Raw genomic sequence first — 18,464 nt, 5'->3', positions numbered from 1 at the left:
GTTGTCTATCAGGCAGTAAGACAGTCAGTTAGTCAGTCTCCCTTGCTTGATGTTAGTCAACAAAATGGTTTTAACCAAGGCAGCTGTTGGCCTTCTCTGACCGGTAACTTTATTTAGTTTTGCCTGCAGGAGAGAAGCCCAACAATCGTCAAATTGTTTAAGCAGTTATTGAAACGCTTAAAGCCTTCCATACCGGGCAGTCGCCCTGTTATTCAATGGTTATGGTATTGTCCAGTCTTTTGCCCGGCACGAACTTCTCGATTCACGTATTAAATTTCAATTGCACAATATTCCCCCACAAGCAAATTGAATTAATTAAGAATTGTGTATTAAATTACCAGAAAAGCAACAACGGAAAAACAAATCAAAAATGGGAAAAACGAAAAACGGAGAAATGATGAAAGCGGCAAACCGTCAAAACAGACGAAAAGTTAAGCCAACAAAAGCCATGCAAAAATTATGAAAATCATTTTAAGCTGCTAAATTGTTTTAATGATTTTTAGGGTTCACAGCAACAACTGAGGAAAGAAATAGAGAAGGAGAAGAGAAATCCTGGCATTGTTCTTACCCTTTTCTTTTTTTTTTTTTGTTTTTCTCACTTGAACTCTGAAAAGAAAGTTGGGAAGGCAATCCCTGAGCTCCTCCTAACCGCCCCCCACTTGGCGCCTTGTTAGTTTGAGGTTATTGTTGGAGTCAATATGTGAAGAGCATAAAAACAACAACAGACAAAAAAAGGGGGAGCCAGAAAATATATCAGTACTTTTACTTAGGGGAGGAATAAACGAAAAGAAAATTCTAATTAAAAATCTTCCGGCATTTGGCACTTTTATCTAAACAGGAAGAGGAAAGAAGCCGCATATTTGGTGGCAGTTTTTGTCCCCGAGACGTACAATGCTGAAAGGAAGCCAAACGGAGCAGACACAGCAAAAAAAAAAACAACCAGAGAATGCGACACTTTCGCTAGAGTCCTTGATGCTGTTCTCTCCTGCTTGCCACAAGTATAATGAAAAATCCAACAAATTGGGTCAAATGCAGAAGCACTCAGCCAGCAAGAAAATTAAAAAGACAAAAAACAAAAAAAAGGAGAAATGAAAAACTTTAAGCATGGCCCGTTATCATTTGCAATTAAACACGCTGACACTTGGCCACAACCAAAACGGAAAAGTTAGATAATTGTGCCAGCAAAAAGTTCAAGTCTAAAACAGAAAATTTGTTCAACCATCTGTAAGTGAAGGAGAGCGAGAGGATGTGACGCAGCTGTTTTCTATAAGGATTATGCTCGCCAAACTGCAACAAATTGAATATTTAAATCCCACACAAAATCCTGACAAAATCCAAAAACCAAAAAAAGGGTTTGCTCCCCTCTTTACTTGAATTCAACGAGTACATACATACTCATACAAAATAATACATGCAAATGAAACCAAATTATCTATAATGCAAAACGAGAAAATGTATTTGTTGCTTGGTTTTTTTCTTCAAATTTTGGTTTAGTCGTTTTTTCTTTGTATTTCGTGCGTGTTCAATTTCAAAGTGCAATGAAAATGAAATTGAAAATTTTGTTCAGCCTGTCAATATGCAAATGTATCTATATGTAGGGAAGTCTCTTTGTGTGTGTGTGTGTGTGTGTGTGTGTGTGTTGGTGAGTTGCAAAGTTCTCCATTTTGTTTCAGATACTGTTGTGTCCTTTCGGTTTGTGCAACATGCCGTCTGTTGCAACTCTTTTGCCAATTGCACTTTTTATGGCTTGCACACACTTTTTTGCTGTGTAAATCAAAACTTTCATATATGGAAAGCAATACCTTTTGGTCGTATCAAAGAAAAAGAGGAAGGAGGAACTACATATTTTTTGAGATTGCAAACATGTAGCAATATTTTTTATTACTTCTCTCTCAAATGTTACATTTTTGGTTGTGAGTTTTGCCTTCTTTCGACTTACTTTAAGTCAACTCTTTTTTTTTTTGAGTATTTGCCTAAGTCGGCATTAACCCATTTCTCGAGAGGCATTCACAAACAGTTTTGCTCTTTTTTTTTTTACATGTCGTCTGCCTTTTTGAGGATTAAATGAGAGAAAACTCCATAATATTGCATATGTATGGCGTATTCCAACATTTTGTAGCTTTAAAAGCTTCTAATTTTGCCGGCCATAATCAGCTTAACAATCGACCCAATTCCTCCATCTTGTCAAATAGAATTTTTAAAGACATTCATTCGAGTACATACATATATTTTAATACCTAAAACAGGCTTTCATGAAATGAACCAACAGTTTGTTTCCTTGATAGACATGACACGTTTTTGGTCTTGCTTCTCAATTTTTCGTTCACAAAATATTATTATTTTTCATATTTCGTGTTCTTTACCTCTGTGTGTGGTAGCTACATTTTTTGTATAGTCCTTAGTTTGTGTGTGTTTTTTTTTTTTTTTATTATTATGCGACCATTTTTCCGGTAGCTTGTCACAGCCACATGTCCCTTATCTCATTTCCCCCGATCCTGACTATGTCCCTGTTTCTCTTCCCATACCTTTTAGCAATAAGAAAAAAAATGTCATGGATCTTTCTCTCTCTCTTTCTCTTTCTCTCTGTCCGTGTATTTGTTGATGCGTTCGCCTTCGAGCTCTAAATTGAAATGTGCCTCAGGAGACCTTAGGAGAGAAAATGTAACTTGAAATATTCTCTGGCACAGACCTTAAAGGCAATTTAGAACGGCTCTGGCGATGGCAAATAGCAAATGGAGTTGGGGATTATTAAGAAGCTATTTTGTCCAAATAAAAAACGACGAAGAGCCCTTCAAATGAAAGTCAAGCGTATGTTTCCCACAGCTTCAGCATAAATCTCTTATATATACATATGTTTGTATGTTTGGTAGTTGCCTACGCTTGACCTGGTTTACTTGTGCCTCCACAGCCCGCCCCTCTGCCGTTCCATTCCGTCCACTGCCGTTCTGGCAGGCAGCATAACTTTGGCAAGTACAGTTACTGCAATATGTATACTTGCAGGCCTTGATGAAAATTTTCGCATGTATATGTACATATGTATGGGGAAAAAGGGAAGCTTTGCAATTGCAGTTTACAAGGTCGTTGGGGCTCAAAGTGTATCTCTCGCTTTATCAACAGTTTCAGGCTGTTGTTGTGACCCAGTTACTGGAATGCTTGTCTTACTACGGAACTTGCATTCTGAGTCAAATGCGAGATACGGGGTGGCGAATGCGGGTCAGGCCACAGACAAGTGAAGCCCTAGCTCAGGCAAGTTGTCCCCAGTTGCAGCTTAAATGAAAATAGATGAGCTGACAGCCAGGCTCCCACACACATACACACGCACACATTATGTGAGTGTACACTGTACAGTCATGCATTGCGGTTTCCTTTTTCTGTCCCTAGCCTGCCACTTAAGCAAGTGCAAAGAAATGTTACTCATGTCACACAATTTGACATTTTATTATAAGCCAATTACTTTTGGGGTTAGTCCAGAACGAATAGTTGGATTCCCGTTCCCGGCTTATCCTTTCTTGCTACGTCAACCGATAGCCCGTTTACTTTTGGGGTTCATTCAAGCTCCATTTGGCAATTACCGCAGCAATAAAAGTCAATGGCAGAGAGGCAAACGGGACTCAAAGGCGGACCAGGCACACAAATTTTATTATCACCCACACAAAATTTACGTGTGTCAAATAATAATTTTGCAGTCCTTTCTTATCTGTCAAGACCCCCACCGCCTTCTCTTACCAATTTTTGGTTGAAAAGTGTTGAGCTAAAATTTACATTTTACAATTTACGAAAATTTTTATGTTATAATTGGATTTTGTGCGGCAAGTTGAGGCAACATTTTTGTTGTTGTTTGTTACTTAGATGTGACAATGGGCATTGATAAGCACCGAAACTGTTTCAGAGTGAGATTGGAGGGGGATGAACGAAAGAGAGAGTGAGGGATTGAGATGAGATGACAGACAAGGGAGTTAGGGTTGAACCTGCGGTTGTGGCTAAAGCTTGCCTTTTAAGTAATTCAAGCATTTTCCACTGATAAGCAATTTTATGCGAGATACACCCCCCACCCCTTGCTTTGTGAGGGTAAATGTTGGAGTAAATTGAGCGTGGATGGATATTGTCAACGCTTGCTATCAGACACACACACACGCACACTCACATCTACATATATACATAAATGTACGGTATTAGCAGAGGGCAAAAAGGATGTGAGCTTGTCTGCCAAATGGTCATCATGTCCAGCCAGTGACCAGGTATCCTGAGACCGGTTTCTCTTCTTTGTCTTAATTAGGCAATTTTCCCTCTAAATTTGTGTGTGTTTTTTTTTTTTAATAAATTCATGTAAATTAATGGAGTGAACGCTAATTCGTTTGCTGTTGCCTACTTTTAAGGGCTACATTTCCGTTGTGTTTCCATTTCCCTTTTGGGTTATTGTTTGGCATTATTTCTTATAACTTTTTGCATAAATTTTCCATATGAGTTTTTGTAAGCCCTTAAGTTGTGAGTGTGTGTGTTTGAGTGTGTGATATCTGCCAATTTTTGGCAAGTCAAAGTCAGTTTACCATTGAAATTCCGTGAATGAATACTCAACCACGAATTTACATGGAAACGTTGTGTGTAAGTGTGTGTGTGTGTGTATGTGTGTGTGTGTGTGGCAACATCATCATCCACATGCTCAATCACATAAATGTGTATGCTATATATATATATATAAGCCACCCTCTTCTCCATCCAAAAAAAAAAAATTGGCAATGACAATTTCGCGTGTGTTTGTCACATCAGTTATGCATATACGAATTTACACACACACAAACAGACAGACACACTCAAATATACATAGATGGGATATATATTTATGACAGTTTGTCACTGTCTATCCCTCTGTCTCTGTGAGTTTGTGTGTGTGTGTGTGTGTGTTTATTTATGCGCCATCAAATTAAGTTTTAAGCAAAACAACATTGAGGTAATCACATTTACACATTTCTCTGTTGCTAAAAATCAAATACATATCAAATAGAACTTTTCCTCCACCTCATTTCATTGTCTCCTGTTTTCTCTCCCTCTCAATCTCCATCTCTCTTTTCCCCCTTTTTTTTACTTAACTGATGTGACCCAATTTTCATTTGCTTTTACCACTGTCATTGCTGTCTGTTGGCAACCATGATAAGAACTTACCGAAAAAAAAGAAAATAAGGAAAATAAATACATGCAGAGGGAGCGAGGGGAATGGGCAACCCACATGCAAATCGAAACATGGCAACAACTTTTCCATCATCAACTGCTCAAAATTGGATTCCAAGATAAAATGAAGTAGAGAGAGAGAATGAGAGACAGCGGTAGAGGGGGCGACGCAATCAATTGCAAGTTTTCCTCAAACTTTTATTTTCTGTTCAGTGAAAATTGCCATGACGCACTTAAGCAGCTTTAATGGGGCAAAAGGAAAAAAAAAAGTATAAGTATATTCTTTCTTCAGCCTCCCCTATCTGGCCGAATGAGGTAAAAGGCAGATGGAAAGGAAGATGACGATGACGATGACGATGATGTTGAGGTACTCTGCGATTCGTTGCCTACTTTTGTGCTGGGCTGACTTTAATGGCACGCAAGTGTGGAAATAAAGTATAAACGATGGCCATGTGGGTGCCATTTGAATTTGCCAAAAATTAAGTCCTATTAGAGACGTTTGCATATGGCCGTAAGTGGCAGGTAAACCTTTTTGGGTTTATTATTAAGCCAAAATCCAGCCACAGTCACAGCCAAGAGTCATGCTAATGTTGAAATTGTGCTATTTTTGGACAAAGTCAATAATTTATGCTTCCGCTCCATTTTGCAGCCACAAAGGGAAAAAAGTGGGAAAGAGTGGGAAAGCTCACCCAGCAGGAGCGGGAGAGGCAACATAATAAACTTCCATTGACCCATTTTATAAGCTAACAGAAAGCATAATAAACATACTTCCAGGCGCACTCTCTCTCTCTCTCTCTCTCTTCATTTCTCTCTCGCCTTCTCTTCTCTCTGTCACTGTTAAGGCCTAGCCGCTCTTTTTGGCCCCAATTTAGTTGTTCGCAAGTTAACAGTTAACTCTCTTTCGATGACGTTTTCATGTGACAGGGACAGGGACAGGGACACATACATACATAAATATATATGTACATAAAAACTCTGTATACTATATATACAATTGACCCAATTTCGTGTCTGTCCTTCCACAGCTGTTCTGGTTTCGTTTTCAATTTCGGTTTATATTTTTGGCTTGATACATTTTTTTTTCGAGGGTTTGGGGTTGTTTATGCTTGCCGCGCGCCGCAAGACGCAAAAACCCGGAGAAGCAGAAAGAGAAAGGGAAAGAGAGAGAGAGAGAAAAACATTTTATTTATACAACTCACGTAGCTTGTCCGTGTTTCCCCAATATATATGTGTGGGTGTATATATATGCCTGTGTGTGTGTGTGTTTGTCAAGTAAATTTTCATTGAATGGAAAAGCAATAGGAAATTGTATGGCCAACGTAGCCAACTGATATCGTGTACCAATAAAGTAAAATGCTTTTTTGGGGGGCAAGAAAATGAAGAAGAAGAACTGTACAAGGAAATGGCATTTCATGTTATTTGATACTCACTGCGTATATCTTAATCAATTAGTCTCAAAATGCAGCCTGTTCAATATATGAATCGAATAACTGAAATTCAACCAAGCTGAGAGACATCTTCATTAAAGTCTGCGGATAATCCAACCGATATGGAGTACATGAGCTCAGCATTATGCCCGGATCTAGAGCAAGACAAAATGCTGGCACTCAGCTAAAATTGACAACTGCAAAGAAGAAAAACAAAAAAAGGTCAGAGCCAAAGGCAAATCACTCTCACACTCTCTCTCTCTCTTTATCTCGGTGTTTCTCTCTGGCTCCCTTTTGCGTTTCATTCTTTTGCAGTAAAAGTGCCTTAAAGAAGATTCATGTTATGCCCGACCGCCCATTCACATTCACGTTCCTGCTGTGCGGAGCCAAATCAGTATATGGTGCGGTAGGAAAATGGAGACCAGGGTTGAATTATTATTCCTCCTGCTACCAACATTGGAGGGATGATGTGGATGGGGGCAATGGGTAGTCTACTGCCAGCTGGAGTTTTTGTGCCGGCAAATGGCAAAAATGGTTTTTGTTTCATTAGTAGACAAACGTCGTTTACTGCTCCACCTCCGCCCCCTGTTTGCCCATCCCAGGCCTGAAAGCCTTATTAGAGTCAGATAATTAACAGTCAAACAGAAAAGCAACGGAGTCAAAGTTTATATACACAAATGTACATAGACATATACATATATATATAACGCTTAAGCTGATTTAATTTACTTTTCGATTTGAGTTACCTGCCGTCGAAAATCAACGAAATTGATAGTCCCCACTCAGCATCATCAGCTTATTAATTGAATTTCATTTGCAAATTGCGTATACGCAGCTTGCGCCAGATGAAGAAATCAAATTGTTGGCTTAGTCTCTCGAAAGCAAAATGAGGATATTAATAAACCAAATTTGAGGACACGCAAACACACACACACCTACATACATACATACATACATTAGCACTGCATATTAATATGCGGGTCACAAATTTCAAAAACTGCAAATAGCTAAGTCAACAACAACAACAACAAAAGCAAACAGCAAACAAATGCTTAACTGACACACACATCTGGCACAAATGGCAACAATTCTTGCCTATACATACATGTCTGTGCGACTGTGTGTGTGTGTTTATATATGTGTATTTATGGCTCAGGATATGCCCCAAATCCTGCCTCAGTTCGCTGGCCGCAAACGAATTATGGTCTCCCACTAATTGCACAAAGTTAAAACGAAAACTGTGTATAGTAGAGTCCGGGAATGCTACACTCCCGCTCATGGAGGGGCAGTTAATGCTTTGCCACACCCACACACACACACACAACACACACACCCACATACATACACTCTATTTTCCGTGTGCGGCAACCACGTGCGTTAACAATTTACGCCGCTTAAGTAGCGCAAGTTATTTATGTTTATGATTATGTTGCGGTACACAGCAGCTTTCCCGTTTTCTGTCAGACACACACAACTTGAATTTTTCAACCTCTTTTGGTTGGGAAATTTATATACTTGATGCCATCAACATTTGGAAAATGTGAAAATTTATGTATTCAAAAGGTTCAAACTTTGGATTATCGCTCTTCTTCAATATTATCAAAAAGGCTCAAATAATTCAACCCTCTCAAGTAGTTGGAAATAATTCACTGAACTATGTATGTAGAGAACTTACTCAAAACTAACCCCCAAAAGTAGGCAAAAGAAATAACTTTGTTTATTCTACTTAAAAGCATGAGAATTGAGAATTCAAAGTGTTTAAAAGTTTTATATATTATACTAAATAGTTGGGCCTTTTTTTCTTTAGACGAACTCAAGTATGTATAAAAACCCTACTCGATACATAACTAAATGGTCTCTCTCACTATAAAGTGCTGCATTTCGAGTACTTATCATAATTATGACATAAACGCTTATGCCTCAACAAAGAAAGTGACCCTGCCCTAGCCCTCTCTCTCTCTCTCTCTCTCTCTGTCGTGTGGGTGTGGGAAAAGTTGTAAACAAATCGTTAATCATTTAGGCCGCCGCAAGGCCAAAAACGAATACCGAAAATTGAATTTTCAGTTTGTGCACCACACAAGGCAAAAGGCACAAGGACACAAACGCGCATCGCGTTTGTTTGCAGAGTGTGTGCCCCGAAAAGTGTGGCACATTATGTGTGGAAGGGGACGGTATGCTGCCTCGAAACTGGGTCAACAGCTTTCCTCTGCCAATCTAACCTTCAACATAAAGCGGAGCAGCATAAATGCAGGCGCCCGCCGCATAAAAGTTGCAAAAAACAACAACAACAATAACAACAAAAAATGAAAGAAAATCATGTCAAGGCAAGAGCACCAAGTGCTGATGGGAGAGCGTATTGGCTGGGGGTATAGACCACAAGGTGACCCAGTAAATAGCCGAGAGCCAATGCAATTTGGGACACAACGATTCGGCTTCTCTACAAGGACGAACCAACGAAGCCGGAGCTGTTATCAGTGCAGCCGGGATGGCATGGCATGGACGGCTCGGCTCGTGCGCGCGCGCCACAATGCACAGCCAGTTGCATTGCCATTGTCCGTGGCACCAACACAGTCGCATTTTGCACCGGGCCGGCACCGGTTGATAGACGCGAGTGCTCCTGTCCATCTACTCCTTCGAGCAACATGCACACAATGGCGCTAAATTACTATGTGGAACGCGACGACTATGATGAGAGGAGCTATGGCGCCGCCAGTGATAGTGAAGCCAGTCCGGAACGGCACTCACAATCCCTGACGCCGACTCCCATCTCAATGTGTTCCCTGCTACAAGCTAATCCCTACCAAAGACAAGTACGCCACAGCAAAGTCCCTTCTCTATTTCTCTCTCTCCGTCACATAATCGCAACTCGCTTATTAATATATTTTTCCTTCTCTTTCAATCTCATTGCAGTCAAAGAAATTCCGTTGTACCTGGAAAGGTTGCCATTTTGTGGAGCACACACAAGCAAAAATCGAAGTTCACATTAGGAACAAACATTTGGGGTAAGTCGAGAAAATAGTTCCCTACACAAAAAAATGCACCACCAAGTGAAGCCCACAAATCGTCGTTGGCAATCATCAACATTCAACCAGAACCTTGACTTAGCCTGTGTATGCCGTGTGTATTTTCGCGCAGGCCCAACAACAACAAGAAAATATGAAATTTATAGCACGTCACTAGCTGACAGTGGGGCAAAAGACATTTGTTTTAGATAAAAGTAACTTAATGTGATTTCCTTACCATTCTGTTGGCATTTTTAGTTATTAGTATATACAATTCTCCTTTTTATCAGTCGAATATTGTCAGCATTAAGTGTGCTTCGTATTTTATTAATCAGATACATTGATTGAGTTGATCTTGCTTCATGCTTGACATTAGGATTAGGATGAAATTAGTTTAGTTGCCTCCTACGCCAATTGAAATTAACATCTCGTTATCAGAATAGATGTCAACCTTGATTTCATATCAGAATAATAGGCATAAAGCATCGCACCGACCCCCCTCAGATGATTTTCCAGTGTGTTTCCTTGAAACACAATGAGCGAATTATATGAGCCCAGCCGCTGTTGCACTTCATTCGCACTGTGCCGAAGCAATTGAGCTTTGACTGAAAACTAGAACACTTGTACATAAGTAGTAACCAGGTCACAAACACACACCGACCGACCGACCGACCGACCGAGAGAGAGAAGCGCAGATTACTTGACGCACCTGCATGTGTTTAAGTGTGGGCAAGGTGGGAGGCGTGGCATATTCTGTTGTTGCACTTTTGAGGCCAAGGTCTTAAACGCCCACCCGCACTCGATCCACTTGTGAATCTTGTTTCCTATGTAAATCGAGTGCAGAGCCAAGCGACAAAATGAAAGGCATTTGTTTTTAGTTTTTGCTCTTGGTATTTTTTTTTTTTTTGTTTTTTCGCTTTTGTAATTTGTTGTTGTTCTCTTTTCTCGTATATATATATATATATATATATATATATGTATATATATAGTTGTGTGTGTATATATGTAAAGTAATGTACGTATATAGTATGTGTTGGTGGTGTGGTTGTTATTGTTGTTGTTGCTGGCAAACAAACAGCTCGACTACTACTCTAAATAGAAGTACAGTACATATATATATGAGATGCGCAGGAATCTATATATTGTATATATAGGTATAAATGTTTATGCTGTATATATCTATGTATATGTATATGTCTGTGTTTTTGTGGCAGGCTAGCATCTATGGGTTAAGGATCTAAACTTAATGGAAATATAGGAGAATCGGTTTTTATATATAAAATTTATGTATATGTATGTTTTTTTTTTTTTTGTTTGTTTGCATTATAATCTCTCCGATTGAATAATTTATAAATAATTATAGCTTAATAACTAAATTCTATGAGCAATTTGTTTAATTTCATATTTTAAAAAAAGCTAAAAAATGCATTTTTGCAGTTCTTGTCGACACAGCAATGCGACTATATATCTTTAGTATCCATTCAAAATATATATGCGAGTCCGAATTCCAAATCATATGAACTATAAAACAACAAGACTCCAGCCAAAAATTATTCTAGATAAATCAAAAAGCTAAATTCTTTTCTTTTTTTTAATTTTTGGGATAAACTTTAGGCGAGAATGAATTTTTTTAATCGGTTAAAGCTCAAATGCCTTTCAAATCGGCACAAAGATATAGAACAAAAAATTTGCATTTGAATGGTGTTTGTTGTTGCAGCTCTACTTGGTAGTAAAATAAATTGAAACTAGTTCTGGAGGTACACACAATCATAATTAAGATTAAATATAATAATCATAATCGTAATAATAATAATGATAATAATATAGGAGTAACAACATACATATACATAATTATTTGTTGGCTTGCTACTTCTATTCCTATCCGGATGATCATTTCGTATTATTTCGTTTTCGGTTTTGTTTGTTTGTTTTTTTTTTTTTTGTTCAAAGCTGCAATTGGCATTAACTAAGGGACTTCCTGAAGCTGCAGTCCTTTTCTTTCTTAGGGACCTTGATTAGATATTCATTATTACATTTTACATATATGTTTTTAAAATACTAATGCTAGTAGCTAAAATTAGATTATGCTTAGAATTTATGCTGCGCTTTTATGTACTCGTGAGTTGTGTATGTGTGTGTATGTGTTTCCTACTATAACTATAATATTAGTCTGCTGGTTTCTTGATTGTTGTTTTTGTTTTTTTTTTTTTTGTTGTTGTATTGAATTATTGTTTAACGAAATCGTTTAAAATACAATTTCGACGGCTAAGTTTGAGGTTGACGTTGAGAGGGATATTTAAACTTAAACAAATAATATACAATCGTTGAATAAATAAATATAAAAAATCTAAACTATAAAACATTTTCAGGGACAAAATGATAATAAAAAAAAAAAAGTGAAAGTAAAACCAATTAATCGCTCGATGCAGACAAATTTCCATTAAGCTTATGCTTTACCACCATTTCGATTGTGTAGTCTTTAGTGGGGATGGATGAGTCCGTGGGTGATATCCATGCCTCCATCGCCAATGCCATTAACGCTGAGACCGCCATTGAGCATGCCAGTAGCTAGAGAGGAGTTATGAATAAACCCGGTGATTCGATCAAATAGTTGAGCAAGATTCAAACCCATGACTTACTATTACGCGTGCCCTGGGTATCCATTTGAGTCCAGTACTGCTCCGACGGGCTCTGCGTACTGGTTCCCGGCGGCGCCTGCACCGGAGCCCCCGTGTACCGAAAATACGGATTCTTCAAGTCCAATGTGTTGCTGGAGGATATTAATGTGCCCTCAATGTGCAAATCAATTGTCACATCGTACGATTGACGACGATTGGCCTCCAAGAGCACACGGCCAGTCAAAGTCTGTCCCTGCTTGATGAAAATTGGCATCGGCAGCAGGCAACGCACTTGATACCAGTGTGTCAGTGGTGCAGTAGGTGAAGTGGATAACCACACGTTTTGGCTAGAGCCACTAAACTCCACATCGAACCAAAAGGCCAACCCATGACAGATGCCTGTTTGCAAGATATGGAACTGCAGTGGTATATCTAAAAACGAGTTTAAACTTAGTATTCTTTAGTCATTTCATTTGATCAGAGCGAGCACTTACCAATCTTATGCAGATCATCTTCCTTGTCATTAAGGAAATCACAAACATGTCTTACGGACTTCGCCATACATATGCGTATATCAAAGGTGTCCACTATGGGCTGACGGAAATACTCCTTCATGCCCTCCTTGTGCAACGTGGTTAGATCCACACCATGGAAGGCCGATTGATACCAGAAGTTAGCCTTATTGTACTGCTCCGAGTAGAGGGACTCATCCGAGAATGGGGCAATGTGCAAATCCCCATGTGTTGGATACATCTTGCCCTGTGGCTTGAGCCACTTTCGAGCATGTAAATACGTCTCCAGCATACGTTCATTGTACAGCATATAGCCCATAGGCTCTGATATGATAACATCCACTTTTTCTGGTAACTCAATCTCTTCTATCTTGCCGGGTATCACAGAGATCTTGTGCTGCACATTGTTCGACTCAACAAGCTGCTGGGCATATTGAGCCATATTGGAAGCTTCGATGGCATACACTTTGGCTGCTCCTGCCTGCACGGCGAAAAAGGACAATATGCCCGAACCAGCCCCCACATCCAGAATGATTTTGTCCTGTTCAATATAAAAAGGTTAAATCCAACACACTCATATAATCAAGTCGGTGAATCAACCTGAAAATCAATAGCATTCCCCAAAATAGCTCTCTGATAGGTGCTCGTTCTCACATAGTCCTGCATCATGTTCTGCTGCTGACTGAGGTAGCCGTAAAACTGGAAATACTGCGATGCAGATGATTCCTCAGTGCGTTGGGAGAACACGGATTTCGGTCTAAGATGCTTCACATTCTCGACCACCTTGCGGAACAGCTGCTGGTCTTGTTCGCTAGCGAATCTCAGAACTAGATTATCCGATTCCAAGGAGACGGCATAGCTTCGTTTGCCCATTTGGGCTGCATCCGTATCCGCCGCTATCATGTACTCCTTGAGCACATGACCCTGATCGTTGTCTGCAAAACAAAGTCAGAAATAAATTAATAAAAAAAAATAAATAGTCAAAGTTTCCTTGGCAACCCACCTAAGACAATTCTTAGGACAACTCCCTGAGAATCGTAGCTACAGAGCAGGGTGCAGCTGCCCTTATATTTGTTGGTGAATTCCAGCCTTTGTTCGTCCGCTATTTGGCTGATTACGACTCCACTAAATTGGCAGTTGCTCAGGGGGCAGAGGGCGGCGGCAGTGGCGGACAATTTGTGCGGCTCATCGTTGACTCGTGAAGTGGACATGTTTTTTTTGTTTAAGGATGCGGAAGTACTCAAAAAATCACAATGCTTTTTGTTAATTGACAATGTAGGCCGTACAATACACACAGACACACACTCACACACACACACACAAACACAGCCAGAGACAGACGCGCAAATTTTTCTTCTTATTTTTTGCTGGCGGCGACTAAAATTTTCCACGACTTGCTTTGTTCGAAATGGAGTAAAATAGCAGCTGGGCAAGACGCAGACGGGGGAAAGGTGCCTTATGAAAACGCGCGTTACTTATATTCAAAATCAATAAATTTAAATTTAAATGATTTTGATATTGATTTGGCGAACGTGCGTAGGTGTCGTTTTTTGCAAATGTGCGATAGAGATGGGCAAAATATAAATGGCCATATCGAGGCATCTGCCATCTCTAGCAATCGCCAATGAGTACAATTATATCGACAAAGTATCGATAAATGCACTTAAGAAGTAATTAATCGATACTCATCGAAAGTCCGTTTGGCGCCATTCTTGGATTGAAATTTAGAATTTTTTTTTTCGAAGATAAGAATATTCCAATTTAAATTTGATTGGTCTGTGGTTTAGTTTATAATTATATTGTTTATTAATGTCAGTGGTTTTTTATATGAAATTAATTGGAAACTTTTTTTTTTATAGCAAAAAGGCCAGACGCTCGGGAGACTGTGACTCCTGCAGTGAAAATGAGCACGAGGAGGAATTTTATTACACAGAAGACGATGACGACGATGAGTTGGTGAAAACTACGCCTAGTCTAGCCCCGGAACCCACTCTCAGCCACAGGGATATGGCGCGTCCGCCAACTGAAGATCCAGAATACCAAAATCAAATCGTTGGCAACTTCAAGTAAGTAAACTGCGCAATTGAATTGCAATTCAGTATGTCATAATTCTGGTTTCTGTTGCAGACAAGGGCGTGCTTTGCACCTATCACATCAGCAGCAACAACTGCCGTTACATCACAACAACATCAACACAAACAGCAGCCGGGGCGCACCTCACATCATTAGCTCCCATCAGCAACATCAGTTGCAAAATAACAATACCAGCTGTATTCCGACATCGCCGCTGGCCCACCGCACCCATCAATGGTCGTCGTCCGGCTCGGCCATCACTGTGACGGCGTCATCCACGCTCAACAAGCATCCACGCCAGTCGTCGTCTCGTCCGTCCCACTCGGTAGCGCCATATCCACCACAGACGTACGTCCAGCATCACAATCATCACAATTATGCCGGCAGCGGGGGTAGCGGTAGCGGTAGTAGCAGTATCAGTGGCAGCAACAGCAGCAGCCCGATAATCCACAGCAATAGCAGTGCCAACAATATGCTTCAGCAGCTGTCGCAGCAGAATGTAACGGTAACGGCACATCACAGCCAGCAGCAACACAGCAACAATCACCACCACCAACAGCAGCAGCAGCAGCAACAGCAACAACAACACCTGTCTAGTGTCACTATCACGGCCAACTATCAACCAACACAGCAGCAGCAGCAGCAGCCGCACCACAATCAACATCAGCACCAACATCAACATCATGTGCGTGGCCAGCAACATACAACAACTGCCAGCAACCTGGTTGCCAATACCAATAACAACAGCAATGCCAACGCCAGCAACATATCGCTGCAACATGTGGCCGTTCAACAGGCGGTAGCCAAGCATACGCCCAACTCACCGAACCGCCGTACTCGCGGCGAAAACAAAAAGTGCCGCAAAGTATACGGCATGGAGCAACGCGATAAATGGTGCACCCAATGCCGATGGAAGAAGGCTTGCAGCCGCTTTGGCGACTGAAAGCGACAGAAATCGTCGACGGAGGCCACCACCAATCAGTCGGCGTCATTGTGTCTGTCTAAGGCAGCAGCAGCAGGAGCGGCGTCAACAACAACAACATCGACAGTAACACCAACAGCAGCAGCAACAACAGCAGCAGCAGCATCATCATCAGGTGGATCGGGAGCTAAATTGACTACGACTGTGGTGAGATTAGCTGCCGAGGTTGCCGCCGGCAAGCAATTGCCCGCCTCTTTGACTATAAAGACAAATCGAGCATATGCATTGAGCAATGCGATAAGCAATCGCCCAGTACGTATACGCAGTGTGGCCACCTCGGTAATAGTGGCACCACAGGCATCGACTCCGACACCGACACCGACACTGACAACCACACCGACGCCCGCCACCACGCCCCCCATAAGCAACACTGCGGACAATGAGGAGCAAGTTGTGGCTGCCGCCAATGGGCTGTTGGCCTGGAGTCGAGCAGCTGCCAATCAACAGCAGCAACAGCAACAACAGCTGCAGCAGCAACAACAGCAACAAAATCATAGCCAAAGTCAGGCAGTGCTTATGCAGGGCTGAATGCAGATTCCCACCACACAAAATAATATATATATATAATTATACAAATATATATATGTATATGTATATATACAGACACAGAGTTCGATTGTTGTTCTTGTTGGCCGCGACAAAACAAAACAAAAAACAAAAACAAAAAACAAATGCAAACGCAAATGCAAATGAAAAATGGTCTCTTCTTATTTACTCTGCATAAACTATGCACCTTAAACAAAAGTAAAAACTAAAAATGGTAAAAAAAAAACAGCAAAAATATTAAGGTTAAAAAAAAACGTAACGGTATCTCTTTGTTGTTGCGCCGGTGTTGCCAACTGCCGTGCAAATGTTGCAGAAAAAACATTTGCGCTGGGCAACATTTGCAATCTACAATAATAATTAATAAATAATAATAATAATAATTACAGATCTATGATTATATGCATACATATTTATTTTAAAAAAATGACTTTGTTAATTCTTATGTTAAAAACAAAAAACAAAAAAAAAACAAACGAAATTGTTGTTACCAACAATTTGTTTGGCCGGGCAATTCTTTTTATATAAAAACCAAACCGAAAAAAAAGCAAAACTGCAAAAAACCACAAAAAAAAAACAACAACAAAACAAAAACATACAAACACATATATATATAAAATAATATATATATATATATATATATATATACATATATATAAAGCAAATATACATTTGATTTTTTTTTAGTTTTAAGAAAATCTAGTAAATTTTTTCATAGTATTAAGTGCAATTTTTGTTCTACTTCTTGCTCTAAAAAAAAAACCAACAAACAAACAAATCAAATCAAAATGATAACGAAAAAGCAGAATATTCAAAAGAAAAAAAAAACAAAAACAAAAGAAAGGCAAAACTGAACAGAAGCAAATCTAAAGATATCTAAATGAAATATTCAACTGCGTTACATCTCTACATATTATAGACAAAACAATAAAACATAATAATGTAACAAAAACAAAAGAAAAAACAAAAAATAGTTAATTACTTGCAAAAATACCGTTCAAAATCAATTTGTATGTGTGTGTTAAATAAAACAGAATAAACAGCAAAAAATGAAATAACGACGAAAAGATATGAAAAAAACGCTAAGAGTTAAGTATTAATCTATTTCATATGCATACAAAATGGCAATAGTTGAACAACACAAAACTAAAAGAGAAAATATTATAGTTAATTAAGCGCCACATACAACCAACACCCAACCCCACCCACCCCACCACCTAAAGACACATGCATCTATAGAACAATTCTCCCAAAGTCCACTCCCCCTAAACCACCACCAACCTCCCCCCCCCCCCCCAATAATGATAATACACATTAACCACATAAAACCACACAAAATATGTAAAATATAGAAACTTAAATGTAGTAAATGAAAATGATAATGGCAAGGGGAAAAAACGAAGATAAATCCACAGTAAAACGAAATGCAAACAGTAAAATGACAAAAACAAAACAAAATTTGAAAATTCAAAATTAAACAACTGATAAACTAAATACTTTTTTTTTTTTTTTTGGAGCCAAGAGTTGAACATTTTTAACAAATTTTTTTTAATTATTATCGTTTATTGAAATATGTTCAAATTTATTTCAACTAATTTGTTAAGTTATCATCACAAGAAACAAAAACAAAAAACAAAAACCAATTCGTCTATTAATTAATTTGTAAAGAAAATCTAACATTTAATGAAACAAACTTTTTGCATTGTGCAACTATTGTGAATTGTTCAAATTACGGTATAGACAATGATGACGTCACAACCAGAAAGCAGAAGGACAGATAGATGGATCGACTGATCCATCACTTTGGGAGATATATATATATATAAAGATGAGAAAAGATATGAAAAATACACAAGGAATTCTTAACCAAATTGGAAGTACAAACTAAAACTAAAAACAAAAAACCTAGAATATGCATAAACATAAAAAACAAAAATAATATACCTAAATATATATATATATATATATATATATATAAAAGAGAAACTGAGAATAATGCATACATAACTATATAAAAATCGAAGTAAGCGCAAGAATTTTTGGTTCAGAAGGCCAAGTGCAATCGAAAGAAAAAATAGGAAAGTGAAACAGGAGAAAGAAAGCAACAAAACAAACGCGGCAAGAGGAGAAGACAAACAGAT

At 39.1% G+C, this 18,464-nt stretch overlaps 2 protein-coding genes across 4 annotated transcripts in view; one reads left to right on the top strand and one right to left on the bottom strand.

The window, feature by feature from the left end:
* Nucleotides 1–16,379, top strand: part of LOC6651558 (zinc finger protein 395) — a 139,063-nt gene extending 122,684 nt beyond the window's left edge. For all 3 annotated transcript variants that reach the window (XM_047012900.1, XM_023180748.2, XM_047012913.1), the window contains 3 exons: nt 9,504–9,595; nt 14,585–14,791; nt 14,853–16,379. In XM_047012900.1, the coding sequence (XP_046868856.1) occupies nt 9,504–9,595; nt 14,585–14,791; nt 14,853–15,741 (1,188 nt within the window). In that variant the 3' untranslated portion in view covers nt 15,742–16,379. The remainder of the gene's footprint in view (nt 1–9,503; nt 9,596–14,584; nt 14,792–14,852) is intronic.
* LOC6651554 (histone-arginine methyltransferase CARMER) lies at nt 11,949–14,305 on the bottom strand. The gene is made up of 5 exons (XM_002074139.4): nt 13,729–14,305; nt 13,326–13,660; nt 12,708–13,266; nt 12,235–12,645; nt 11,949–12,163 (listed from the first exon to the last, which is right to left on the bottom strand). The coding sequence occupies exons 1-5, from the start codon at nt 13,934–13,936 to the stop codon at nt 12,075–12,077; spliced, it is 1,602 nt and encodes a 533-aa protein (XP_002074175.1). The 5' UTR covers nt 13,937–14,305; the 3' UTR covers nt 11,949–12,074.
* Nucleotides 16,380–18,464: the final 2,085 nt, after the last annotated feature.

Source organism: Drosophila willistoni, chromosome 3R, assembly GCF_018902025.1.
Source record: "Drosophila willistoni isolate 14030-0811.24 chromosome 3R, UCI_dwil_1.1, whole genome shotgun sequence".
NCBI classification, from domain to species: domain Eukaryota; kingdom Metazoa; phylum Arthropoda; class Insecta; order Diptera; family Drosophilidae; genus Drosophila; species Drosophila willistoni.
The sequence above is the reverse complement of the archived record's forward strand: the minus strand, read 5'-3'. Positions and strand labels throughout refer to the sequence as shown.

What these genes read in the sequence shown, in the direction of transcription:
- LOC6651554 (XM_002074139.4), bottom strand. Translation starts at nt 13,936, where the DNA reads ATGTCCACTTCACGAGTCAACGATGAGCCGCACAAATTGTCCGCCACT. An exon ending in TGTCCTAAGAATTGTCTTAG is followed by an intron (nt 13,661 to 13,728) that starts GTGGGTTGCCAA and finishes TTTGTTTTGCAG; the next exon opens with ACAACGATCAGGGTCATGTG. An exon ending in GGAATGCTATTGATTTTCAG is followed by an intron (nt 13,267 to 13,325) that starts GTTGATTCACCG and finishes TATATTGAACAG; the next exon opens with GACAAAATCATTCTGGATGT.